General features: G+C 44.3%; 1 protein-coding gene across 2 annotated transcripts in view; it reads right to left on the reverse strand.

Moving 5' to 3' along the window:
* The window catches only part of LOC120024918 (transmembrane channel-like protein 3), a 60,021-nt gene that overhangs the window by 9,266 nt on the left and 22,992 nt on the right, over window positions 1–27,763 (reverse strand). The window contains exons 3-14 of one of the 2 annotated variants that reach the window (XM_038969284.1): window positions 25,250–25,325; window positions 23,608–23,689; window positions 21,471–21,577; window positions 19,842–19,930; window positions 17,933–18,080; window positions 17,050–17,093; window positions 11,558–11,705; window positions 10,275–10,384; window positions 9,975–10,068; window positions 9,284–9,562; window positions 2,475–2,603; window positions 1,947–2,014 (exon numbers count right to left, since the gene is read on the reverse strand). In XM_038969284.1, the coding sequence (XP_038825212.1) occupies window positions 1,947–2,014; window positions 2,475–2,603; window positions 9,284–9,562; window positions 9,975–10,068; window positions 10,275–10,384; window positions 11,558–11,705; window positions 17,050–17,093; window positions 17,933–18,080; window positions 19,842–19,930; window positions 21,471–21,577; window positions 23,608–23,689; window positions 25,250–25,325 (1,374 nt within the window). Of the gene's footprint in view, window positions 1–1,946; window positions 2,015–2,474; window positions 2,604–9,283; window positions 9,563–9,974; window positions 10,069–10,274; window positions 10,385–11,557; window positions 11,706–17,049; window positions 17,094–17,932; window positions 18,081–18,516; window positions 19,220–19,841; window positions 19,931–21,470; window positions 21,578–23,607; window positions 23,690–25,249; window positions 25,326–27,763 lie in introns of those variants that run through there. The other variant, XM_038969286.1, reaches the window with a different exon arrangement.

Raw genomic sequence — 27,763 nt, forward strand, 5'->3', positions numbered from 1 at the left:
CCATCTAACTGCAGAGGTGTGGAATAAACAGAGGTAATACTGTCCATCTAACTACAGAGGTGTGGGATAAACAGAGGTAATACTGTCCATCTAACTACAGAGGTGTGGAATGAACAGAGGTAATACTGTCCATCTAACTGCAGAGGTGTGGAATGAACAGAGGTAATACTGTCCATCTAACTGCAGAGATGTGGAATAAACAGAGGTAATACTGTCCATCTAACTGCAGAGGTGAGGAATGAACAGAGGTAATACTGTCCATCTAACTGCAGAGGTGTGGAATAAACAGAGGTAATACTGTCCATCTAACTGCAGAGGTGAGGAATGAACAGAGGTAATACTGTCCATCTAACTGCAGAGGTGTGGAATGAACAGAGGTAATACTGTCCATCTAACTGCAGAGGTGAGGAATGAACAGAGGTAATACTGTCCATCTAACTGCAGAGGTGTGGAATGAACAGAGGTAATACTGTCCATCTAACTGCAGAGGTGTGGAATGAACAGAGGTAATACTATCCATCTAACTGCAGAGGTGTGGAATGAACAGAGGTAATACTGTCCATCTAACTACAGAGGTGTGGAATGAACAGAGGTAATACTGTCCATCTAACTGCAGAGGTGTGGGATAAACAGAGGTAATACTGTCCATCTAACTACAGAGGTGTGGAATGAACAGAGGTAATACTGTCCATCTAACTACAGAGGTGTGGAATGAACAGAGATAATACTGTCCATCTAACTGCAGAGGTGTGGAATGAACAGAGATAATACTGTCCATCTAACTGCAGAGGTGTGGAATGAACAGAGATAATACTGTCCATCTAACTGCAGAGGTGTGGAATAAACAGAGGTAATACTGTCCATCTAACTACAGAGGTGTGGAATGAACAGAGGTAATACTGTCCATCTAACTACAGAGGTGTGGAATAAACAGAGGTAATACTGTCCATCTAACTGCCAGAGGTGTGGAATAAACAGAGGTAATACTGTCCATCTAACTGCAGAGGTGTGGAATGAACAGAGGTAATACTGTCCATCTAACTACAGAGGTGTGGAATGAACAGAGGTAATACTGTCCATCTAACTGCAGAGGTGTGGAATAAACAGAGGTAATACTGTCCATCTAACTGCAGAGGTGTGGAATGTAAATATCACACATAGCACAGCATATTACTCTGGGTCAGGGGCTGTCCTGCCCTTAGTAAGGTTGCCTTTTATAGAAGTACTGGGCTGTATATTATAGCTTATATGAGAACATTACCTTCTACATTAGAATCAGAATCACCATTAATAGCCAATCACATTTTCACAGTCAGAATGTCACTTGTGATATGGTGCTGCTAGCAATATACATCATTTAGAGCCGTTATACATACAGAGGAATTTACACAACGTTTCCACACATTGTAAACAAACTGGATAAGGTGAACATAGCATTGAAGCGTGTGAGAGAGTGTGTTATATCTCTAACTGGAGTTATTCTGGCAATGTGACTTGAGGATGAACTCTGGGTCCTAGTTCCATCTGCTGTCTATGTTGTATCTGATGTCTGAAAGCTCAACAGCAAAGACCAATATCTTATGTCAGAAGAGACAAATATGTTCCGAGCCGTGGTGGAGTGGGTGGGTAACACTCCCAGCAATAAGCACATTTTCCTAGGGTGGCAAGTATCCTAGCGGGTAAGAGTGTTGGGTCAGTAACTGAAAGGTCACTGGTTCGGATCCCCGAGTCGACTTGGGGAAAAAACTGTCGGTGTTTCCCTTGAGAAGGACACTTGACCCTAATTGCTCTGGATAAGAGTGTCTGATAAATGACAAAAATGTCAATGTAAAATGCCTCCCCACTGGAGACCAGGGTTTAAACAATGTGAAAGGTTGAGTGGAACACCACTGTCCTATAAAAATAAAGAATACATGAAGTGACAAATCCAGTAGAATGTGACATACCAGATCATTCCTTGGTTATATATCAGGTGGAGTACATTCTCAGCTATCTTGAATTCCCCATACTCAGGCTGCCAGGTGGGAAACATAAAGGGTGACATTAATTAAACCTTTAATTACTTCTTAAAATATATTGATGACCTAGTCAAATGTCTTAAAATAAAGTTGACTCCTGATAGATGCAACAACTTGGGCCTGCCATGATGGCGTGGACTAAACCAGCACATGCAGTTACCAGGAGCAATTAAAAAGCATGTCATCCAATTGTGACTTGCAAACCGTACTGCACTTCAACATAGTTTGCACTTATCCAGACGTCAACTGTAATCAGACGATAACGACACAGTCACAATCACCCTTGGGTTCAAACAGTATTTGTTTTCTTTCAAACCATTTGAGCTTGCCTGGAGTGTTATATGGGCAGTATTTGCACTTTCGGGACTATTCCATTGCACCAAGCAAGCTCAGTTAAGCACAGCTAGACTATTTGAAAGGAAACAAATAGTTTTTGAATGGAGGTTGAGTACGTACAAACTTGCTCTCCAGGTCCCAACAGCAGCAGTCACTCAGGTACCTGACCACCAGCCCTCTGATGAAGTCTATCAACAGGATACTGGCCACCGTGAAGATCATATCGATGATAGACAGCTTCAACATCTCCTACAATACAACACATATAAACATATGAGCATAAAGAAACATACTGTTATAGCTACTGTCTGGTAACTATCTGTTATTGTGTCGCCTTTAAGGTAATTCTGGTCATTCTGTAATGACACTAGCTAACACCTACTAGCACTGATGTCACTGTCAGCTTTATTGAGGGAAGTGTGGTTGTTTTACCTATCTTATTTGAAGTTAAGTCGCTGGATAAGAGCGCCTGCTAAATGAACAAAATGCATACTGTATGTCTTTCAGAAAAACTCATAACATCTGTCCTAACTGTACATAACTCATTGGAAATGGATCATCAAGCTATACTTATCAGACCTGGGTTCTTGCACTTTTGGGGACGTCACTATCGGTTGAAAGCTCGATCAAGCATTTGAAAATATAAAAACATATAATTTGAACCCAGGTCTGCTAATTATATGATGTCATTTTCCTGTGGAGAATATCCACTCCTGAGACGACGACACGCGATATACCCTCCTATTGATCTGCACCAAGAACAAGTCATCCGTTTTGCATCCTTGGCCTAGTGACAGCTTCATTACCTGAATGTCTGCCTGGGTACGTTTCAATCCATACTCAATCTATTGTTTAGGGGGAAACAATCGCCACAGGACAAGACATTTTCATTTTTCTTGTCGGGCATAATGCCTTTAAGAGGTATTAAGGGTAACTGTCTGAGGGATGAGACTGTTGATGATTAGGTCTGTGTACAGACAGAATGATCTAAAACGGTAATAGTTATTGGTGCTTACCGTACACACAGAGTGCTTAGGCTGACATGGTTGAACTACTCCAGTGTTATGTTTCATAATAGATTACTGTGACAGTAGTAATACACATTTCCTTTGTACAATAGACAAAGGTCTATTCTAGGGGACTTTTATTTTGAAGACTCCTTGTGAATGATGCTGAATGTAGGTGTTATGGATGTTGTTATAAATTATACATAAAGGTGTTATGAATGATACCACAGCATTCATAAAGGTGTTATGAATGATACCACAGCATTCATAAAGGTGTTATGAATGATACCACAGCATTCATAAAGGTGTTATGAATGATACCACAGCATTCAAAAAGGTGTTATTAATGATCCCACAGCACTCATAAAGGTGCTTTTAATGATTCCACAGCACTCATAAAGGTGTTGTGAATGATACCACATCACTCATAAATGTGTTATGAATGATACCACAGCATTCATAAAGGTGGTATGAATGATTTCATGAAAATGTTATGAATGCCTTACAGTTGAAGTCGGAAGTTCACATACACCTTGGCCAAATACATTTAAACTCAGTTTTTCACAATTCCTGACATTTAATCCTCGTAAAAATTCCCTGTCTTGGGTCAGTTAGGATCACCACTTTATTTTAAGAATGTGAAATGTCAGAATAATAATAGAGAGAATGATTTATTTCAGCTTTTATTTCTTTCATCACATTCTCAGTGGGTCAGAAGTTTACATACACTCAATTAATATTTGGTAGCATTGCCTTTAAATTGTTTAACTTGGGTCAAACGTTTCAAAAAGCTTCCCACAATAAGTTGGGTGAATTTTGGCCCATTCCTCCTGACAGAGCTGGTTTAACTGAGTCAGGTTTGTTTTCCTCCTTGAAATTTTCTATGGGATTGAAGTCAGGGCTTTGTGATGGCCACTCCAATACCTTGACTTTGTTGTCCTTAAGCCATTTTGCCACAACTTTGGAAGTATGCTTGGGGTCATTGTCCATTTGGAAGACCCATTTGCGAACAAGCTTTAACTTCCTGACTGATGTCTTGAGATGTTGCTTCAATATATCCACATAATTTTCCGTCCTCATGATGCCATCTATTTTGTGAAGTGCACCAGTCCCTCCTGCAGCAAAGCACCCCCACAACATGATGCTGCCACCCCCGTGCTTCACGGTTGGGATGGTGTTCTTCGGCTTTCAAACCTCCCCCTTTTTTCTCCAAACATAATGATGGTCATTATGGCCAAACAGTTATATTTTTGTTTCATCAGACCAGAGGGCATTTCTCCAAAAAGTACGATCTTTGTCCCCATGTGCAGTTGTAAACCATAGTCTGGCATTTTTTATGGCGGTTTTGGAGCAGTGGCTTCTTCCTTGATGAGCGGCCTTTCAGGTTATGTTGATATAGGACTCGTTTTACTGTGGATACAGATACTTTTGTAAAGGTTACCTCCAGCATCTTCACAAGGTCCTTTGCTGTTGTTCTGGGATTGATTTGCACTTTTCGCACAAAAGTATGTCATCTCTAGGAGACAGAACGCGTCTTCTTCCTGAGCGTTATGACAGCTGCGTGGTCCCATGGTGTTTACACTTGCGTACTATTATTTGTACAGATGAACGTGGTACCTTCAGGCGTTTGGAAATTGCTCCCAAGGATGAACCAGGCTTGTGGAGGTCTACAATTTTTTTCTGAGGTCTTGGCTGATTTCTTTTGATTTTCCCGTGATGTCAAGCAAAGAGGCACTAAGTTTGAAGGTAAGCTTTGAAATACATCCACAGGTACACCTCCAATTGACTCAAATGATGTCAATTAGCCTATCAGAAGCTTCTAAAGCCATGACATAATTTTCTGGAATTTTCCAAGCTGTTTAAAGGCACAGTCAACTTAATGTATGTAAACTTCTGACCCACTGGAATGGTGATACAGTGAATTATAAGTGAAATAATCTGTCTGTAAACAGTTGTTGGAAAAAGTAGATGTCCTAATTGACTTGCCAAAACTATAGTTTGTTAACAAGAAATTTGTGGATTGGTTGAAAAACAAGTTTTAATGACTCCAACCTAAGTGTATGTAAACTTCCAACTTCAACTGTATGTAGTCATGTAAATGGTCAGGTTGATGAGGGAGTGTCCCTGTAACAGTTCTACTCTGGCCTATGCAAACGCTCTCCACCTTCATGGAACAGCTGTTAGTACACTTGCTCTGTAAAGCTCAATTAACCTTAAAAGATGAATGAATGGACAAATGGACAGATTAACTAATTAATTAATTAAGAAATTAATGGACAAATAAATGATAAAATCATTTATATGTTTATAGATAATGATTAAATTATTCCACTCTGAAACCATTTAATTGTATGAAATTTATTTGAATCATAAAACTATAATCTGATGTTCCTTGTTAGTATGTAAGCAGGGTGCAAGTGGGAAACAAATGATAAGAGGAGCTATCGACAGACGAGTTGTACTACTGTGTTCCTTACAGGACATTCTGTCTCCACCCGTGGAGGGGAGAAACTGTTAGGCTTGCAGAAAATGATGAAACATGTTGCAGATTAAACAATGTATCTGTGTAGTGGAAAACACCGACTGTCTAAGCAAGGAGTAGCTTAAGATTTGAACTTGTTTGTGTGTGTTATAAAAGACTGGGTTTGTATAATGGACTTCAGAAACGTTCTCGTGAATAAACTGTACTAACCTTTTGCACAAGCTGAGTCTTTGCCTAATTATTATTAAACCCATGGTCTTACAAACCTCGGGGATTGGTCAAAGCTATTGTCACACCCTGGCCTTTGTTATATTGATTTTCTTTATTAGTTTAGTTAGGTCAGGGTGTGACATGGGGGATGTTTGTGTGTTTTGTCTAGTTTAGGGTGTGTGTATTGTTTAGGGGGTTTTGTAGTATGTATGGGGTTGTGTTCAGTGTAGGTGTTTAGGAAAGTCTATGGTTGCCTGATTTGGTTCTCAATCAGAGACAGCTGTTTATTGTTGTCTCTGATTGGGAGCCATATTTAAGGCAGCCATAGGCTTTAGGTGTTTGTGGGTAATTGTCTATGTTGAACGTTAGTAGCTTGTGTGTGCACTTTCGTTTATAGCTTCACGGTCGTTTATTGTTTTGTTAGTTTTGTAAGAGTGTTTCGTGTTACGTCTTCATCTCTATTAAAAGAAGATGTACTCATATCCCGCTGCGCCTTGGTCCGCTTATTATGACGATCGTGACAGAATTACCCACCAACCCAGGACCAAGCAGCGTGTGAAACAGCAACAGGACCCACCTACACAGGATTTATGGCAATGGGAGCAGGATCTGGGCTACACTACGTGGGAGGAGATCGACAGGTGGGCGATCGACCCAGGGCGAATGCCGGAGCCCGCCTGGGATTCTCTGGCGCAGTGCGAGGAGGGATACCGGCGAATGGAGGCAGCACGACGACGCGGTAGGAAGCCTGTGAGTCAGCCCAAAAAAATTCGTGGGGGGGGGGGGGGGGGGGCTAAAAGGGAGTGTGGCGAAGTCAGGTAGGAGACCTGCGCCTACTCCCTGTACTTACCGTGGAGAGCGAGAGTACGGGCAGACACCGTGTTACGCAGTAGAGCGCATGGTGTCTCCTGTACGTGTGCATAGCCCGGTGCGGTACATACCAGCTCCTCGTATCGGCCGGGCTAGATTGAGTATTGAGCCAGGTGCCATGAAGCCGGCTCAACGCGTCTGGTCTCCAGTGCGTCTCCTCGGGCCGGCTTACATGGCACCAGCCTTACGCATGGTGTCCCCGGTTCGCCTACATAGCCCGGTGCGGGTTATTCCACCTCCCCGCACTGGTCGGGCGATGGGGAGCATACAACCAGGTAAGGTTGGGCAGGCTCAGTGCTCAAGGGAGCCAGTACGCCTGCACGGTCCGGTATTTCCGGCGCCACCTCCTCGTCCCAGCCCAGTACCACCAGTGCCTACACCACGCATCAGGCTTCCTGTGCGTCTCCAGAGCCCTGTTCCTCCTCCACGCACTAGCCCTGTGGTGCGTGTCGCCAGCCTATTACCACCAGTGCCTACACCACGCACCAAGCCTCCTGTGCGTCTCCAGAGTCCTGTGCATCCTGTTGCTGCTCCCCGCACTAGCCCTGAGATGCGTGTCCCCAGCCCGGTACCACCAGTTCCGGCACCACGCACTAGGCCTAATGTGCGTCTCCAGGGTCCAGTATGCCCTGTTCCTTCTCCCCGCACTAGCCTTGAGGTGCGTGTCCTCAGCCCGGTACCTCCAGTTCCGGTACCACGCACCAGGCCTACTGTGCGCCTCAGCCGGCCAGAGTCTGCCGTCTGCCCAGTGCCGCCTGCTCTGTCCGTCTGCCCAGAGCCGTCAGAGCTGCCCGTCTGTCCCGAGCCGCCAGAGCTGCCCGTCTGTCCCGAGCCGTCAGAGCTGCCCGTCTGTCCCGAGCCGTCAGAGCTGCCCGTCTGTCCCGAGCCGTCAGAGCTGCCCGTCTGTCCCGAGCCGTCAGAGCTGCCCGTCTGTCCCGAGCCGTCAGAGCTGCCCGTCCGCCAGACAGGATCAGCCAGAGCCGTCCGCCAGACAGGATCAGCCAGAGCCGTCCGCCAGACAGGATCAGCCAGAGCCGTCCGCCAGACAGGATCAGCCAGAGCCGTCCGCCAGCCAGGATCAGCCAGAGCCGTCCGCCAGCCATGACCAGCCAGAGCCGTCCGCCAGCCATGACCAGCCAGAGCCGTCCGCCAGCCATGACCAGCCAGAGCCGTCCGCCAGCCATGACCAGCCAGAGCCGTCCGCCAGCCATGACCAGCCAGTGCCGTCAGCCAGCCATGACCAGCCAGAGCCGTCAGCCAGCCATGACCAGCCAGAGCCGTCAGCCAGCCATGACCAGCCAGAGCCGTCAGCCAGCCATGACCAGCCAGAGCCGTCAGCCAGCCATGACCAGCCAGAGCCGTCAGCCAGCCATGACCAGCCAGAGCCGTCAGCCAGCCATGACCAGCCAGAGCCGTCAGCCAGCCAGGATCCGCCAGAGCCAGCCAGCCAGGATCCGCCAGAGCCAGCCAGCCAGGATCCGCCAGAGCCAGTCAGCCAGGATCCGCCAGAGCCATCTGCCAGTCATGAGCCAGCTGCAGAGCCAGCTGCCCCTCAGTCCGGAGCTGCCCCTCAGTCCGGAGTTGCCCCTCAGTCCGGAGCTGCCCCTCCGTTCAGTGGCGCCCTATGGGATGGTAATCAGTCCGGGACTCGCCGTTCCAGAGGCGCCACAAAAGCGGGTAGTGACTATGGTGGAGGGGGGTCCACGTCCCGCACCCGAGCCGCCACCATAGGAAGGCCCACCCGGACCCTCCCCTTCTGTGTCAGGTTTTGCGGCCGGAGTCCGCACCTTTGGGGGGGGGTACTGTCACACCCTGGCCTTTGTTATATTGATTTTCTTTATTAGTTTAGTTAGGTCAGGGTGTGACATGGGGGATGTTTGTGTGTTTTGTCTAGTTTAGGGTGTGTGTATTGTTTAGGGGGTTTTGTAGTATGTATGGGGTTGTGTTCAGTGTAGGTGTTTAGGAAAGTCTATGGTTGCCTGATTTGGTTCTCAATCAGAGACAGCTGTTTATTGTTGTCTCTGATTGGGAGCCATATTTAAGGCAGCCATAGGCTTTAGGTGTTTGTGGGTAATTGTCTATGTTGAACGTTAGTAGCTTGTGTGTGCACTTTCGTTTATAGCTTCACGGTCGTTTATTGTTTTGTAAGAGTGTTACGTCTTCATCTCTATTAAAAGAAGATGTACTCATATCCCGCTGCGCCTTGGTCCGCTTATTATGACGATCGTGACAGCTATTGATTGTTAGTTATTATCACTGTGATTGAAAATTCTTGTGACAATAAATGAAGGAACAAATGAACAAATAGACAAATTAACAAATGAGCGAATGAACGAATGACAAGGAATGAACTTCTGCACCTGTCCAACGTAGGTCTCCCAGCACTCGTCCGGTTTCTTCTGCTTGTTCTGCTCAAACATCCCAGTGTGGTTGTACATGGTTGCCATGGTGACCTTGCTGGTGCTGATGCTGGTGTTGACATCCAGCACCATGGCAATGGTCGCTATGGTGCTGTTGTGGTTTTCAGAGATGGAGATGTCGGATACGAGGGTGAAGAGGTTCGTCTCCCCCGGCTGGGAGATGGTCGCCATGAATGCCGTGGAGTCAGACAAGTTCCCCGAAATCACAGAGGCCGCCGCCTGGAAATAATCCATCAAAACCATGAATGATCAATCAACCAACCAACCAGTCAGTCTGTCTATCCATCCATCAGTCAATCAGAGCTTTAAAAATGTATGAACATTTTCATAATTTAATTCCTTTGTTTTCTACACCTTCCCCACATTGACAGATCAAGATCATTGTTAACAGTAGCATCCAGGCTGCATCACATCCAGCCGTGATTGGGAGTCCCATAGGGGGAGAGCCGTCATTGTAAATAAGAATTTGTTCTTAACTGACTTGCCTAGTTAAATAAAGGTTTTAAAAAATCAAATAACAGTAACATTTATTTATTGTTTGGTTACTACGGCACAATACGTAAAGAGTTGAGTGACATGGCTTGTATGGTATCCATATTAGGAAAGCCTCAATCTCAGCAGGACTACTTACAGCTGCAGCAGCTGACGCCATACTCATACTGTTGACCTTGTCCAGAAGGGCAATGATGAGGCTGTACAGGTTACCCAGATATAACACCAGGACTCTGTGGCGAGGAGACAAAACATTCACTGAATTACAAAAGAAAGAAAACAAGCTAAAATCAAGTTAGTAGCAACATTAACGAATAGTACAGCTACGGTGTAGTTACATGTCAAAATATGAATCCAATTTCACTGATACTCTACTGTATCTGTGAAACGTAATGTTAAGTGTGACCAAATGAGATTTGAGGTGCTGTCAGAGTCAGACCTGGCCAGCTGGAAGCGGAGGGAGGTCCTAGGATGGTACATCTCCAGCTGAGCCACCAGCTCAAAGGCAGACGGGGCAATCATGGTGATGAGGGACACCACCACACTCACCTGGGACAGGAAACATGATATGACATCAGGCACTGGGTATGTTATAAAATAGACACCTTCATATATGCCTGATGACATCATAAGGAGTCATTGTATCAGGACCTTCTCTTCTCTTTTTCACTATTATATGGAGGCATCGGAGGAGCAAGCAGTTAGGAGCTAGAGGCTGTCCAACTCAGAATCCCAAGTCGGAAACTCTGTCATCTTTCTAGAGCTTTGACTTTCCGACCTGAAGATCATTTGGATGATTTGACCAGTTTTCTTTCCTCCAGAGTTCCCAGTTGTCTTGAAAACACCATCAGTCCAGGCAGCGACATCAGGGTAGTGGAAACAGTTATCTTATCAAAGCCCTACAGACATCCATTATCCTGAACTGAATTAAATGGTCAGCTGTCATGCACAGATGGTGATACATTTGGCTGGTGATAGCAGTCTCCCTATTGGTCTCCAGTTTCACATTAACACCTTTATTACAGCACCCTGAGAGGAAATGATGCGAGAGAAACACAAGCCACGATGTAATTCAAGTCCTGTCACATATGTCTTTGTCATCAGGGAAATCAAGTGGCCAAAATGAGATACAGTAGCTATAATCCATCAACCAAGTTAAACACAATATTGTCAGGTTTCCCGGACTCAGAGTAAGTCTACTTACAAAATATTAAGAACACCTGCTCTTTCCATGACATAGACTGACCTGGTGAATACAGGTTAAAGCTATGATCCCTTTTTGATGTCACTTGTAAAATCCACTTAAATCATTGTAGATGAAGGGGAAGAGACAGGTTAAAGAAGGATTTTTAAGCACTGAGACAATTGAGACATTTTGTATGTGTCATTCAGAGGATGAATGGGCAAGACAAAACATTTAAGTGCCTTTGAACGGAGTATGGTAGTAGGTGCCAGGTCGCACCGGTTTGTGACAAGAACTGCAACGTTGCTGGGTTTTTCACACTCAACAGTTTCCCATGTGTATCAAGAATGGCCCACCACCCGAAGAACATCCAACCAACTGTGGGAAGCATTGGAGTCAATATGAGCCATTATCCCTGTGGAACACTTTCGACACCTTGTAGAGTCAATGCCCCGATGAACTGAGGCTGTACCTTGAAGGAGACACGGGGGAGGTGTTCCTAATGTTTGGTATACTCAGTGTATACTGTAGTGAACTACCTCATTCTTCTCCCATAGTGTTAGCTCTGGCTTCTCCAGCTCTAGTTTCTGGGAGCGGTCCACCACAAAGTAGATTATATAAATGCTGCCAGCCAGAGAGAGAAGGACCAGGATGTTGGCTAGGATACGCAGACTGATCAGGACTGCTCTGGAAGACAGAGAGAGAAACAAAGAAACAGTAGTTCAAGAAATCAAATGTATTTCCAGTGCCTTCAGAAAGTATTCGTATCTCTTGACTTATTCCACATGTTGTTGTGTTACAGCCTGAATTCAAAATGAATTAAATAAAAACCTTCTCTCACCCATCTACACACAATACTCCATAATGACAAAGTGAAAACATGTTTTTAGAAATACAGAAGTATCTCATTTACATAAGAAGTGTCTCAAAGAGCTTTCCACACCTGGATTGTGCAACATTTGCCCATTATTCTTTTCAAAATTATTTGAGCTCAAATTGGTTGTTGATCATTGCTAGACTGTTACGCCTGCTCCCGCTTCCCCTCTCTGGCGCTCGAGGACGCCAGGCTGTCCTTCATTACGCACACCTGTCACCATCATTACGCGCATCGGCGCTCATTGGACTCACCTGGACTCCTTCACGTTGTTGATTGCCCCCTCTATATCTGTCCGTTCCTCTGTATTGTTCCCTGTGTCAGCATTATTGCCATAATATCATTTTGTTACCCCCAGTCCAGATGCTGTTCGTGATTTGTTTGATGTCCATTTTCCATTAAATGTTCACTCCCTGTAGTTATTTCTCATCTCCAGCGTCGGTCCTTACAGAATGCTGACACCACTATTTGAAGCATCAGGGAGTTCTTGTTTTTTGTTTTTGGTGGTGACGTTGGGTCCAGGTGCTGCCGCCGATGGAACCAGGGGTGCCTCAGCTGGCTCGAGAGGTTTCCTTGCCTCGGTTGGCTCGGCAGGCTCCCATCCCATGTCATATCTCAGCCGGCTCATTGGGCTCCCACGCCTCAGCCGGCCCATCAGGCTCCCATGCCACTACGGGATCGTCAGGCTTTCACGCCTCAGCCGGATCACCGGGCTCCCACGCCTCAGCCGGCTCGTTGGGCTCCCATACCTCAGCCGGCTCGTCGGGCTCCCATGTCTCAGCCGGCCCATCAGGCTTGCCCAGGTGGGATGCTGGGTGGCGGCCCTAGAGGGGGGGTGGGGGTACTGTTACGCCTGCTCTCGCTCCCCGTCTCTGGCGCTCAAGGGCGCCAGGCTGCCCTTCAAGGGCGCCAGGCTGCCCCACCATCATTATGTGCATCAGCGCTCATTGGACTCACCTGGACTCCTTCACGTTGTTGATTGCCCTCTCTATATCTGTCTGTTTCTCAGTTTTCCCCCTGTGTCTGCATTATTGTCCTAATGTCGTTTTGTTCCCCTCGTCCAGACGCTGTTCTTGTTTTGTTTGATGTCCATTTTCCATTAAATGTTCACTCCCTATACTTGCTTCTCATCTCCAGCGTCGGTCCTTACATAGACAACCATTTTCAGGTCTTGCCATAGATTTTCAAGTAGATTTAAGTCAAAACTGTAACTCAGACACTCAGGAACATTCACAGTCTTCTTGGTAAGCAACTCCAGTGTATGTTGGAAAGCAGACTGAACCAGTTTTTCCTGTAGGATTTTGCCTGTGCTTAGCTCCATTCAGTTTATTTTTTATCCTGTAAAATTCCACAGTCCTTAACGATTACAAGCATACACATAACCAGGCAACAACACATCTGCCACACTGATCTTTAACACTAGGGCCCCTCAGGGGTGTGTACTTAGACCCCTCCTGTATTCCCTGTTCACCCACGACTGCGTGGCCAAACACGACTCCAACACCATCATTAAGTTTGCTGACGACACAACAGTGATCACCGACAACGATAAGACAGCTTATAGGGAGGAGGTCAGAGAACTGGCAGTATGGTGCCAGGACAACAACCTCTCCGTCAATGTGAGCAAGACAAAGGAGTTGATCGTGGACTACAGGAAAACGCGGGCCAAACAGGCCCCCATTAACATCGACGGGGCTGTAGTGGAGAGGGTCGAGAGGTTCAAGTTCCTTGGTGCCCACATCACCAACAAACTATCATGGTCCTAACATACCAAGACAGTTATGAAGAGGGTACGACAAAACCTTTTCCCCCTCAGGAGACTGAAAAGATTTTGCATGGGTCCCCAGATCCTCAAAAGGTTCTACAGCTGCACCATCGAGAGCATCCTGACCGGTTGCATCACCACCTGGTATGGCAACTGCTCGGCAGCTGACCGTAAGGCATTACAGAGGGTAGTGCGAACGGCCGAGTACATCACTGGGGCCAAGCTTCCTGCCATCCAGGACCTATATAATAGGCGGTGTCAGAGGAAAGCCCATAAAATTGTCAGAGACTCCAGTCACCCAAGATATACATTTTCTCTGCTACCGCACAGCAAGCGGTACCGGAGCGCCAAGTCTAGGACAAAAAGGCTCCTCAACAGCTTCTACCCCCAAGCCATTAGACTGCTGAACTTTGCATAAAAATCGCCACTGGACAATTTACATTGACACCCCCCCTCTCTTTTGTACACTGCTGCTACTCGCTGTTTGTTTGTTACCTATGCATAGTCACTTCGTCCCCACCTACATGTACAGATTACCTCAACTAGCCTGTACCCCCGCACACTGACTTGGTACCGGTGCCCCCTGTATATAGCCTCGTTATTGTTATTCTTATTGTGTTACTTTTTGTTATTACTTTTTATTTTAGCCTACTTGGTAAATATTTTCTTCTTCTTGAACTACACTGTTGGTTAAGGGCTTGTAAGTAAGCATTTCATGGTAAAGTCTACACTTGTTGTATTCGGCGCATGTGGCAAATAAAGTTTGATTTGATTTGATAACATGATGCAGCCACCACTATTCTTGAAAATATGTGTTGTATTGGATTTTCCCCAAACATAACACTTTGTATTCAGGACAAAAAGTGAAATGCTTTGCCATTTTTATTATTATTACTTTAATGCCGTTGGATGGATGTTTTGGAATATGTTTATTCTGTACAGGCTTCCTTCTTTTCACTCTGTCAATTAGGTTAGTATTGTGGAGTAACTACAATGTTGTTGATCCATCCTCAGATCACAGCCATTAAACTCTGTAACTGTTTTAAAGTCACCATTGGCCTCATGATGAAATCCCTGAGCGGTTTCCTTCCTCTCCGGCAACTGAGTTAGGAAAGATGCCTGTTTCTTTGTAGTGACTGGGTGTATTGATACACCATCCAAAGTGTAATGAATAACTTCACCATGCTCAAAGGGATATTCAATGTCTGCTTTTTCTTTTTTACCCATCTTCTTTGTAAGGCATTGGAAAACCTCCCTGGTCTTTGTGGTTGAATCGGTGTTTGTAATTCACTGCTTGACTGAGGGACCTTACAGATAATTGTATGTGTGGGGTACAGAGATGAGGTAGTCATTAAAAAATCTTGTTAAACACTATTATTGCAGTAAGAGTGAGTCCATATAACTTATTATGTGACTTGTTAAGCATATGTTATCTCCGGAGCTTATTTAGGCTTGCTATAACAAAGGGGTTGAATACCTATTGACTCAAGACATTTCCGCTTTTCATTTTTTATTCACTTGTGGGGTATTGTGTGTTGGCCAGTGACAAAAGAAAATCTCAATTTAATCCATTTTAAATTCAGGCTATAACATAAAAAAGTAAAGTGGTGACACTGTGTAAAGCCCTTTTACTGTTGTCACAAAGTGCTTTACAGTAAACCTGCTTAGACCCAGGCCCAAGCAAAATCTGAAGCACAGTGGCAAGGAAACAACTCTTTAGAGGGAAGAAACCTAAAGAGGAACCAGATTCAGAGGGGAGGTCCTTCCTCCCCTGGCTGCCTGTATTGTACACTCTTAGTGTTCTTTGGCTGTCCCCATAGGATAACCCTTTTTGGTTCCAGGTAAAAACACTTTTTGTTTCCAGGTGGAACCCTTTTGAGTTCCATGTAAATCCCTCTGTGGAAAGGGTTCCACATGGACCACAAAAGGGTTCTACCTGAAACCACAATGAGTGTACATTGGACATTCCACAGCCTTCATCAGATCACCACCTAAACCACACAAAAGTGGCAACATGGTAACGTTACTATAATTCAAACTCCAGTGTAAATCTCCCCAAACCAATCAGTAGAACTTTAGGTTGAAATCTCCCATTGAAACTACAATTTACATACAGTACAGTGCATGCATCCACCTAGCATTAGCCCCAGTTAGAATAGACATTAACTCAAATGGACTGAAAGAAGTGGCAACATAGTGTGGTGGAGAGGGACGCGGGCAGTGTGAACGAACGTTCCCTGAGGTATTAATCCCTCTTTAATGTCTACTCAGGTCTGATGATGCTCTGGAGGGGTGATTTAGAGCCAGTCATCTCTGACGGTAAGAGGCTGTTAGGATGAGTTACGCCACCAGGAAGTGTCGGTCTGTGTGTGGGGTAGCAATGGACTGGGAGCGAGACAGTAAATCAGTCCTTTCTGAGACCAGTGGAGAACGCAGGTAGAAGAGGCTCAAAAGCAACCAGGGGATAGCAGGAGATGAACTTCCACTGAACATGTCATAGCAAAACATTGACTTTTATACAGTGTTTCCCCTATATGCAAAATCATGGCTGCCACTGGATTTTTTTTTAGATGTGTAGATGTATGCGCCAGGAAGACACACCTCCCCACAGGAAGACCCCCTCTTCCTGCAGGAAGACACCAGGAAGACCCCCCCTTCCTGCAGGAAGACACCAGGAAGACCCCCCGCCCACCACTAGACCACATTCACACACCCCTCCCCCCATTTGTACATTCATGACTCCAGTAGGCTAGACCCCTAAATAAAAGAGCATCATCAATGAATGTGGTACAGTCCTGGATTCTATCAGAATGACACAAGATGGGCCTCCCGAGTGGCACAGTGGTCTAAGGCACGTTATCACAGTACTAGCTGTGACACTAGAGATTCTGGGTTCAAGTCCACGCTCTGTCGCAGCCGGCCGCGACCGGGAGAGCCATGGGAGGCACAATTGGTCCAGTGTCATCCGGGTTAGGGGTTTGGCCGGCAGGGATGTCCTTGTCCCATCGTGCCCTGACACGGTCGCAAGGTGTACGGTGTTTTCTCCAACACATTGGTACGGCTGGCTTCCGGGTTAAGTGGGCATTGTGTCAAGAAGCAGTGCGGCTTGGTTGGGTTGTGTTTTGGAGGACGCACGGCTCTCGACCTTCGCGTCTCCGAGTCCGTAAGGGAGTTGCAGCGATGACAAAAGACTGCATCTACCAATTGGATACCACGAAATTGGGGATAAAAAATGAATGACACAAGATACTGCAAAGGATAAAGCCACTGACGCATAAAAGCCAAGGGTCCATTAACGGGTCCAGGGTGTCAGCAACTCTCAGGAAAACAATATCAATGTGTGAAGCTAACTTAGCCACCCTCTACAAGGACAAGAGAATAAACATACTTACAGACTAGTATCCTTCTTTTTCTCCTGCTCCTCAACAATGGCCTCCTAGAGAAAGGAGCAAGGAATTAGCATTTATTAATGTCATCCATCTTGTGTAACTACATATTTGCTGCAATTTTGTCCACCTATCTGTAGAAAACAAACTGAAAAATAAAGGTTAAATACGGATAAAGAAAGAAAAAAACAATGTATTGTATCAAACATCTAAGGATTTCAACTGAGCTTATTGAAACAGAGGAATCTACTTTTACATTTTGCTGACTGTACAGGGAAACTCAACAAGCAGCTTACAGGTCTCTCTTGTTTAGACGTAGAATACAGATTATAGATCAGCCCTCAGGAAAATCAGCAGTAATTCATTGGTACATTGACTTCTACTCTACAGAGTGCTGTGTGTGAATTAAAGAAGTTGGGATCGTTGGAAATCAAATCCGAGGAGTGGAGTGGTGTAGTGTTTCTCAATGGCTCAGTGCAGATGAAGGAGAGGAGACTAGGAAAGGAAAACAGTTAGGATGATGGAGCGTGCACCACAAATGTGTTACATGGCTTCCTCTTTCCATCTCCTCCATTTGTGATGATTTGAAACCACAGGATAAGTGAAAGCAGAAGATGAGCAGAGGAGGGCCGTTTAGACTATTGAAGGCGACATTTTCGTAGTGCAAAAATAATTGTGCAAAGTGCAAAAATTACCATACAAGTCATTTTATTCTGGCAGCGTGATTACATTTTAAACTTTACTTCAACAATGTGCATCATAAAGAGGAAACTAATTATGTATTACTCAGTTTACATGTAACGTTGTAGAATTATTTAAAAATGAAATCCCTGCAAGATGAGGTTTACAGAAATGTGGCCCTGAGTCTTGCACCATGTGTCTCTCTCACCCTGATGTTGTTGACGATAGCGGCTCCCTTGCTCTCTGCAGCCTCAGGGTTCCCTATGAGGTAGTCCCAGGCACAGAACACTCTCCAGCAGAAGGTGAAGTTCTCGTCAGAGGCACTGGCTAGGCTCAGACGGGAGTTCTTAGCCATCCTGAGGGAAAATTTTAACAAATAACACAAAATGGCATCGATTAGCGACAGGTCATTGTGTTCCTAATAAGAGGTTAAACTGGAGATGGAACAGAATTCAAACACCTTTATAGGTAATACAGAAACAGTTCAAATATAATCACTGCAATGGTGATTACAATGTGATAGCCACGGTACCAAAACAGAGGAGAGGTTTGACCTCGTACTTCAATGCTCTTAGTTGTTGCAAAAATGTACCCACTATGCTTTTTACTTTGTGTATCTACGTCATATCGCTGAGTACACCTTAAAAAATATAATATTTGACATTAGTAGTAGCTAGTAACTAGCCACATCAATGGTCACCTTTGGTAATACATTCAATATCACTTCACTTTCATTTTGATATCAATATCAACCACATAAATGAGCTTTATTAAAGAGACTCCTGTGATTACTTTCTTAACAGAATGATGAAACTGTAGGCAAAAACAGCCATCCCAACCAGAAAATAGGCCAGGGGGAGGCGATAGCCGGCACTGCCGAGCTTCCTCACCGGGCCATAGTACCCATAGAACAACACCGAGTACTGGAGGTAGCCCTGTGGATGAAAACATCACAAAGACAACAATTTGGAATAATCTGGGAACCAAGTTGTGGCTTGGGTCTTTAAAACACAGTGAAACTGAATGCATGCAACAAACAAAACCAACACGCTGTTGGGGCACCATTGAGACACTATTGAAACACTATTGAGACACTATTGAGACACTATTGAGACACTATTGAGACACCATTGAAACACTATTGAGACGCTATTGAGACGCTATTGAGACGCTACTGAGACATTACTGAGGGACTACTGAGGGACTATTGAGACACTATTGAGGCACTACTGAGGCAGTACTGAGACATTACTGAGGGATTATTGAGACACTACTGAGACACTGCTGAGATACTACTAAGACACTATTGAGACACTACTGGCACATTCAGTGCTGAAAATGTAGTCCTCTCCCTAGAGACCATAGTGGCAATCATGGAACATTAATATCATGTTTAAACAAATCCTGATCCAATTCACACAGTGTAAGGATTATTATGTGGTTATTATGTGGTTATTATGTGTGTATTATGTGGTTATTATGTGGTTATTGTGTGTTATTATGTCGTTATGGTGTGTTATTATGTGGTTATTGTGTGTTATTATGTCGTTATGGTGTGTTATTATGTGGTTATTGCGTGTTATTATGTGGTTATTATGCGGTTATTATGTGTTATTATGTGTTAACATGTGGTTATTATGCGGCTGTTATGTGGTTATTATGTGTTATTACGTGGTTATTATGTGGTTAGTATGAGGCTAATATGTGGTTATTATGTGGCTAATATGTGGTTATTATGTGTTATTACGTGTTATTATGTGGTTATTATGTGTTATTATGTGGTTTTTATGTGGTTATTATGTGGTTATTATGTGGTTATTGTGTGGTTATTATGTGGTTATTATGTGTTATTATGTGGTTATTATGTGGTTATTATGTGGTTATTATGTGGTTATTATGTGGTTATTATGTGGTTATTATGTGGTTATTGTTGATCCTCTGGGGCCTCAGTACTTAAAGTCATGCTGAAAAGAAGGCTGGCAACATAAACATCACTTATAGTACAAGGAGTGGTTGAAATATAGTTTAGATGAATCGGACTACACAACAAAATGCATGTAATTGAACAGTGATATTGAGGGAACATTAAGAGATAAAACTGCCTTGCCCCAAGAGACCAGATTGTGTCCAGATCCTGGGCTGAGGCCAGGTGCTCCTTGGGAATGGTCTTACTCCGGGTTGTTCCGAACGGCTCTCCGGCCAGGAGCTGAGGGGAGAAATCAGATGGATTATTATGCCAGTTCAATCAATGATATGGAGATATAGTACATATCGATTTGAGGGGAGGAGTGGGGGCTAATGGATTAGGAAGGGAAAATGTTACCATTGAATTTGCACGCACGCACACACACACACAGTTTAACTAACGTGGTCCCGTGTGGCTCAGTTGGTAGAGCATGGCGCTTGCAACGCCAGGGTTGTGGGTTCAATTCCCACGGGGGGACCAGGGTTCAATTCCCACGGGGGGACCAGGATGAATATGTATGAACTTTCCAATTTTGTAAGTCGCTCTGGATAAGAGCGTCTGCTAAATGACTTAAATGTAAATGTAAACTACCCACTCCATGCCTCAACATTTTTTATATATTCCCTAGATCTTTATTTTCTCTTTTCTTCCGATCATAATCTACAATGATCTCCAACCAACCATAACATTGATCGGTCTACATGTATGAAGTAGCAACGGTAAGTTCTGATATATAACAGGTGGATAATGGAGTAAGACACAACACTTAAAAAGGTTTGAATATTGACTGAATTATAGTACATAAACCATTCTAAAATTAGGTCCAGCTTCACCATAACTTCACCGTGACTTCACCGTGACGGTAAAATGTTTTATTGTCAGATACAAGCTAAAAGGTACTTAGTCTACAACCCACGATCGGATTAAATCCCTACCAAGGTCTTATCTCTGAAAACTTCAGTCTACAAAGGAAAAGTCCAATCTGTGAGGTTGGGGTGAATGAAGGAGGGAAAAGGTTGGTTGGAGAATGGATGGAAGGAAGGAGGGATGAAATGGAGGAGATTGGGAGTGAGTGATGTGCCAGCTGATGTCTGGGGAAATTGCCTGTGTCTGCATGTCAGCCGGCTAAATAAATCAGCCCTGCTTTTCCCGACATACCCAGACCAATAACAATGCCCTCTATGCATTATTTGTGACGGCTGGCACCAAAAGTGCTGATTTTTATTGTCATACTTTGCAAGCACGTACCGGAATTTACAATATCTGTTAGGTCCTCTCTTGTATCCTCTGCATACAATTCACCATTGTAACATTCAGCTACATTCTACAGTCAAATCGTATTAAATAAAGTTGAAATGTTCTATTGCCATTTTTAAGTTTTGTTTTATGGAGAATTCAGTTTACTTCCTTTCACTAATAACTTAATTATTTAGTCATGATACACACATCCATGGTACACACATCCATGTTACACACATCCATGATACACACATCCATGATACACACATCCATGATACACACATCCATGATACACACATCCATGATACACACATCCATGATACACACATCCATGATACACACATCCATGATACACACATCCATGATAAGTCATCGGACCTGAGGAACACACACACACACACACACACACACACACACACACACACACACACACACACACACACACACACACACACACACACACACACACACACACACACACACACACACACACACACACACACACACACACACACACACACACACACACACACACAGTTACCTCAGGTATGACTATGAATGCTCCAGTCATGACAGTAAGGACTATGTTGATACCAAACAGCCATCTGAGGAAGATGAAGTAGGAGGCCACCCCTGACCCAAAGTGACCTAAGAGGGAAACAGAGACAGGGGTGTACGGTGAAGCTACCCCAAGACACTGATATTGGGTCAGTTTTGCATTCTCACCACTAATGGTTAAGTTAAGGATTGGGGGAGGGTGAGCTGATCCTAGATCTGTACTTGGGCAAAGGACACAGATACTCACAAATCATCTCAAACCAAACTGAATATATTTTAAATTTCAGACATTACATTTTTAAAATTTTTAAATGCTAATTGTCACATGCTTGGTAAACAACAGGTGTAGACTAACTGAAATGCTGATTGTCACATGCTTGGTAAACAACAGGTGTAGACTAACTGAAACGCTGATTGTCACATGCTTGGTAAACAACAGGTGTAGACTAACTGAAATGCTGATTGTCACATGCTTGGTAAACAACAGGTGTAGACTAACTGAAACGCTGATTGTCACATGCTTGGTAAACAACAGGTGTAGACTAACTGAAATGCTGATTGTCACATGCTTGGTAAACAACAGGTGTAGACTAACTGAAATGCTGATTGTCACATGCTTGGTAAACAACAGGTGTAGACTAACTGAAACGCTGATTGTCACATGTTGGTAAACAACAGGTGTAGACTAACTGAAACGCTGATTGTCACATGCTTGGTAAACAACAGGTGTAGACTAACTGAAATGCTGATTGTCACATGCTTGGTAAACAACAGGTATAGACTAACTGAAATGCTAATTGTCATATGTTGGTAAACAACAGATGTAGACTAACTGAAATGCTGATTGTCACATGCTTGGTAAACAACAGGTGTAGACTAACTGAAATGCTAACTTGTGGGCCCTTCCCAACAACGCAAAAGACAAAAAATATAAATAAAATAACAATAGAAAAAAAATTGTAACACGAGGAGTAAATACACAACGATAACTTGGCTATACACACGGGTTACCAGTACAGAGTCTATGTGCAGGGGTACGAGGTAATGACTTGGCTAAACACACGGGTTACCAGTACAGAGTCTATGTGCAGGGGTACGAGGTAATGACTTGGCTAAACACACGGGTTACCAGTACAGAGTCTATGTGCAGGGGTACGAGGTAATGACTTGGCTATACACACGGGTTACCAGTACAGAGTCTATGTGCAGGGGTACTAGGTAATAACTTGGCTCTACACACGGGTTACCAGTACAGAGTCTATGTGCAGGGGTACGAGGTAATGACTTGGCTATACACACGGGTTACCCGTACAGAGTCTATGTGCAGGGGTACGAGGTAATGACTTGGCTATACACACGGGTTACCAGTACAGAGTCTATGTGCAGGGGTACGAGGTAATGACTTGGCTATACACACGGGTTACCAGTACAGAGTCTATGTGCAGGGGTACGAGGTAATGACTTGGCTATACACACGGGTTACCAGTACAGAGTCTATGTGCAGGGGTACAAGGTAATAACTTGGCTATACACACGGGTTACCAGTACAGAGTCTATGTGCAGGGGTATGAGGTAATAACTTGGCTATACACATGGGGTACCAGTACAGAGTCTATGTGCAGGGGTACGAGGTAATGACTTGGCTCTACACACGGGTTACCAGTACAGAGTCTATGTGCAGGGGTACGAGGTAATGACTTGGCTATACACACGGGTTACCAGTACAGAGTCTATGTGCAGGGGTACTAGGTAATAACTTGGCTCTACACACGGGTTACCAGTACAGAGTCTATGTGCAGGGGTACAAGCTAATAACTTGGCTACACACACGGGTTACCAGTACAGAGTCTATGTGCAGGGGTACGAGATAATTGAGGTAGATACAGTATGTACATATAGGTAGGTATAAAGTGACTAGACAACAGGATAGATAGTAGACAGTAGCAGCAGCGTCTGTGATTAGTGTGGAAGTGTGTGGCGACAGTGTGCCTGTGTGTCAATACAATTTTACAGTCAAATACGCATTACAGTAAAAGGAAATGAACTAATATTTTACTGTAATATAGTCAATATCTTACATGTTCAAGTAAGTAATGAAATGTATTATTAAAAGTTGTTACTTTCTATTTTCTTGATCCTCATCTCCCAGGGAATAAACAGAACCACGACGTTGTACAGCAGCCTGGAGACCTTCTTCAGCAGCTGGAAATATAGGACCATTTTATATTAGTGTGTGTGAATATATTTATATATATACTGTATATATTTGTGTGCATGGCTTTTTTGATCGATTGATTTACTGTTATTATCGTGTCATTTTTCAGATTACCAAACCATTGGACTTAAACAGTCAATTATTTTCAGGGTGTGTGTGCATGTGTGTGTGTGTGCGTGTGCGTGTGCGTGTGCGTGTGCGTGTGCGTGTGCGTGTGTGTGTATTTGTGTTTAAGGAGGAAGAGGTTAAAATCTTTGCTTAATTTTCTCAGAGAAGATCTGTTGATTCAGTAGCCAACACATACAAAGCAACACCAGTCAAGTCCCATCACTTAACATCAAATGAACAGATCCCACTGTACCATAGATAAATATTGTATTTAATTAATTTCATGATTTACAGAGGGGTACTTAATTCAAAAGTCAAGATATGATTATTCATATACACATACGTCCATTCGTTGAACAAATGGATGTGATTTCTAAATTGTAATTAAGCAGAAGCCAATATATATATATATATATATATATATATATATATATATATATATATATAATCATTATTCCTCATCAATCTACTTTCTAAAAGTCAATTAATTTTAATGGTGCTTCGGTAGCCTTGCCCAATGCCTCCTGAACATTTTAATTAAACCAAACCATAACAACAGGCTATAAATTTGCTTGGCTGCGGTTTGCTGAGTCTGTGTGTGTGTGTGTGTGTGTGTGCGTCTATATGTGTGTGTGTGTGTGTGTGTGTGTGTGTGTGTGTGTGTGTGTGTGTGTGTGTGTGTGTGTGTGTGTGTGTGTGTGTGTATGTGTATGTGTGTACAGAGAGAAGCCTACAGGCAGAGGGAGCAGTGTCGAGCTCTAACCTCACGGTCTCGTAAACACAGTGAGAACAGAAAGGCAATGTTAAGTGTATAACTCAGCCTACAGAACAGAGGGAATGGACACAGTAACAACCAGGCTGAAGGCATCAGATAGATGCACTGCAGTAGAGAAATAGTGAGCTAATTCTCCTAGCTAATTTTCAATTAAATCATATGTGAAAAGTAGCCTGACACATTGATATGCCTAAAAACGTTAACATGTTTATATCTGTGTTGAAATTAAAGTTGCATTCAGTTTGTGAAACTAGAGGCACATTACTGGCAGAGCAGACTTTGTTTCATTGTTTGAAAACAACAGTACGCCATGAGATGTCAAAACGTAGTACTTAACCTGTTGCCTTTGTTTACTGGAACCCCCATGTTTTGGACAAAGTAGACCATCCACATGCAATCAAATGTGCTACAGCAAGTGGAACTATGACTATGAAGATGAATTTTAAGTGGTACAGTCATTGTGTTGTATAATATGAGTGTGTTTGTGAACCTTCTTGCAGTATGTGTTGTTTATCAGAACAGGTGTGTGTGTGTGTGTGTGTGTGTGTGTGTGTGTGTGTGTGTGTGTGTGTGTGTGTGTGTGTGTGTGTGTGTGTGTGTGTGTGTGTGTGTGTGTGTGTGTGTGTGTGTGTGTGTGTGTGTGTGTGTGCGCGCGTGAACCCACATCAGCCCCAGCAGCCTGGTACCCTCTGGTCCTTGTTAGCCTCCCCTCGTACTTCAGGACAATCTCTCTGGCCTGCCTGGATCAAACACAGGGAGATAACAATGGCTTTTAAACTCTGATCTACAGTCAGTAGAAACACAAACACATCACACTGGAAGAGTGAATATGATTCAATACACTGATCTAGGTTCAAATATTAAATCAGATAAAGTAAAACAGTTTTAAAGACATGTAAATTATGATTCCAGAGATTGATGTAATTTCAGACAAAAAGAACTTACAGCAGGTTAAACCCTTGCATGTTATTTCACAAACTGGTCCTAGTTCAGCTTTACTGTGCGTGGGAGTAGAGTATTCCTGCTGTGGTTCTCAACCCATCACTGGGGTAGTTCAGATGTCTGTGGCACTTGCTCTAATCAACGATGCCTACTCCCAACAGGCTTTTCACAGACTCCTGTGCTCCTCTGAAATTATACATCTTAAATAAAAATGTTTTAGGGCAGATTAAAAATATATATTAGAAAGAGAGGAGACTAAATAAAAGGAGCCAAAGCGGGAAGGGTGGAGACGGACGGTAACGGAATTCCGGTGTCCATGGTTTGGTACTTGTGCCTACATCACCAGACCATTGGGCCTGCACACTCTTTTCATCTTTCAACTTGCTTATGGTACTACTACTAGGATAAACTCTATGGTTGATATCATGTATGTTATGGTACTACTACTAGGATAAACTCTATGGTTGATATCATGTATGTTATGGTACTACTACTAGGATAAACTCTATGGTTGATATCATGTATGTTATGGTACTACTACTAGGATAAACTCTATGGTTGATATCATGTATGTTATGGTACTACTACTAGGATAAACTCTATGGTTGATATCATGTATGTTATGGTACTACTACTAGGATAAACTCTATGGTTGATATCATGTATGTTATGGTACTACTACTAGGATAAACTCTATGGTTGATATCATGTATGTTATGGTACTACTACTAGGATAAACTCTATGGTTGATATCATGTATGTTATGGTACTACTATCTGGCTGATCCTGTCTGGCGGAAGGCTTTGGCTGCTCCTGTCTGGCGGAAGGCTCTAGCGGTTCCTGTCTGGCGGAAGGCTCTAGCGGCTCCTGTCTGGCGGACGGCTCTGAAGGCTCATGGCAGACGGGCGGCTTTGCAGGCTCAGTACAGACGGGCGGCTTTGAAGGCTCAGTACAGACGGGCAGTTCATGCGGCGCTTTGCAGACGGACAGGTCAGACGGCGTTGGGCAGACGGGCAGTTCAGGCACCGTTGGGCAGACGGGCAGTTCAGGCGCCGTTGGGCAGACGGGCAGTTCAGGCGCCGTTGGGCAGACGGCAGACTCTGGCCGGCTGAGACGCACTGTAGGCCTGGTGCGTGGTGCCGGAACTGGAGGCACCGGGCTAAGGACACGCACCTTCAGGCTAGTGCGGGGAACAACAACAGGGCACACTGGACTCTCAAGGCGTACTATAGGCCTGGTGCCTGATACCGGCACTGGTGGTACCGGGCTGAGGGCACGCACATCATGGCGAGTACGGGGAGAAGGAACAGTGCGTACAGGGCTCTGGAGACGCACATGAGGCTTGGTGCGTGGTGCCAGCACTGGTGGTACTAGGCTGGAGACACGCACCACAGGGAGAGTGCATGGAGGAGAACCAGGGCTCTGAAGACGCACAGGAGGCTTGGTGCGTGGTGCCAGCACTGGTGGTATTGGGCTGGGAACACGTATCTCAGGGCTAGTGCGGGGAGCAGTAACAGGACGCACAGGACTCTGGAGACGCACAGGAGGCTTGATGCGTGGTGTAGGCACTGTCTTAACCAGACGGCTAGCACGCACCTCAGGACGAGTATGGAGAGCTGTTCCCAGTGACATTAACTCACCAATACGTTCATTCGGACGGATGCCGTGCCTCATGCACCAAACCAGTGCATCCCTCCTTGTACACCTGCTGCTGTCCGTTAACCCGCTGCTTGATCCTTCGTTGGTGGGTGGTTCTGTACCGCTTGTTCTCCTCCTCTTCGTCCGAAGAGGAGGAGTAGGGATCAGACCAACATGCAGCGGGTTTAGAAAACATAATGAATTTATTAAACGATGAAGACGAACACGAAACAACACTTGGAATAATACAAAATAACAAAACGAACGAAGACAGACCTGAACTAGAGAACTTACAAATAACACGAAGAACGCACGAACAGGTATAGACTACAAACAAAAACGCTACAGTCCCGTGTGGTACGCACATACATACAGACACGGAAGACAACCACCCACAAACAAACAGTGTGAACACCCTACCTTTATATGGTTCCCAATCAGAGGAAACGTCAAACACCTGTCTCTGATTGAGAACCATATAAGGCTAATTACAAACCCTAAACATAGAAACACAAAACATAGAATGCCCACCCCAACTCACGCCCTGACCAACTAAACACATACAAAAATAACAGACAACAGGTCAGGAACGTGACAC

The sequence above is a fragment of the Salvelinus namaycush genome, chromosome 30 (genome assembly GCF_016432855.1).
Source record: "Salvelinus namaycush isolate Seneca chromosome 30, SaNama_1.0, whole genome shotgun sequence".
In the NCBI taxonomy this organism is placed as follows: Eukaryota; Metazoa; Chordata; class Actinopteri; order Salmoniformes; family Salmonidae; genus Salvelinus; species Salvelinus namaycush.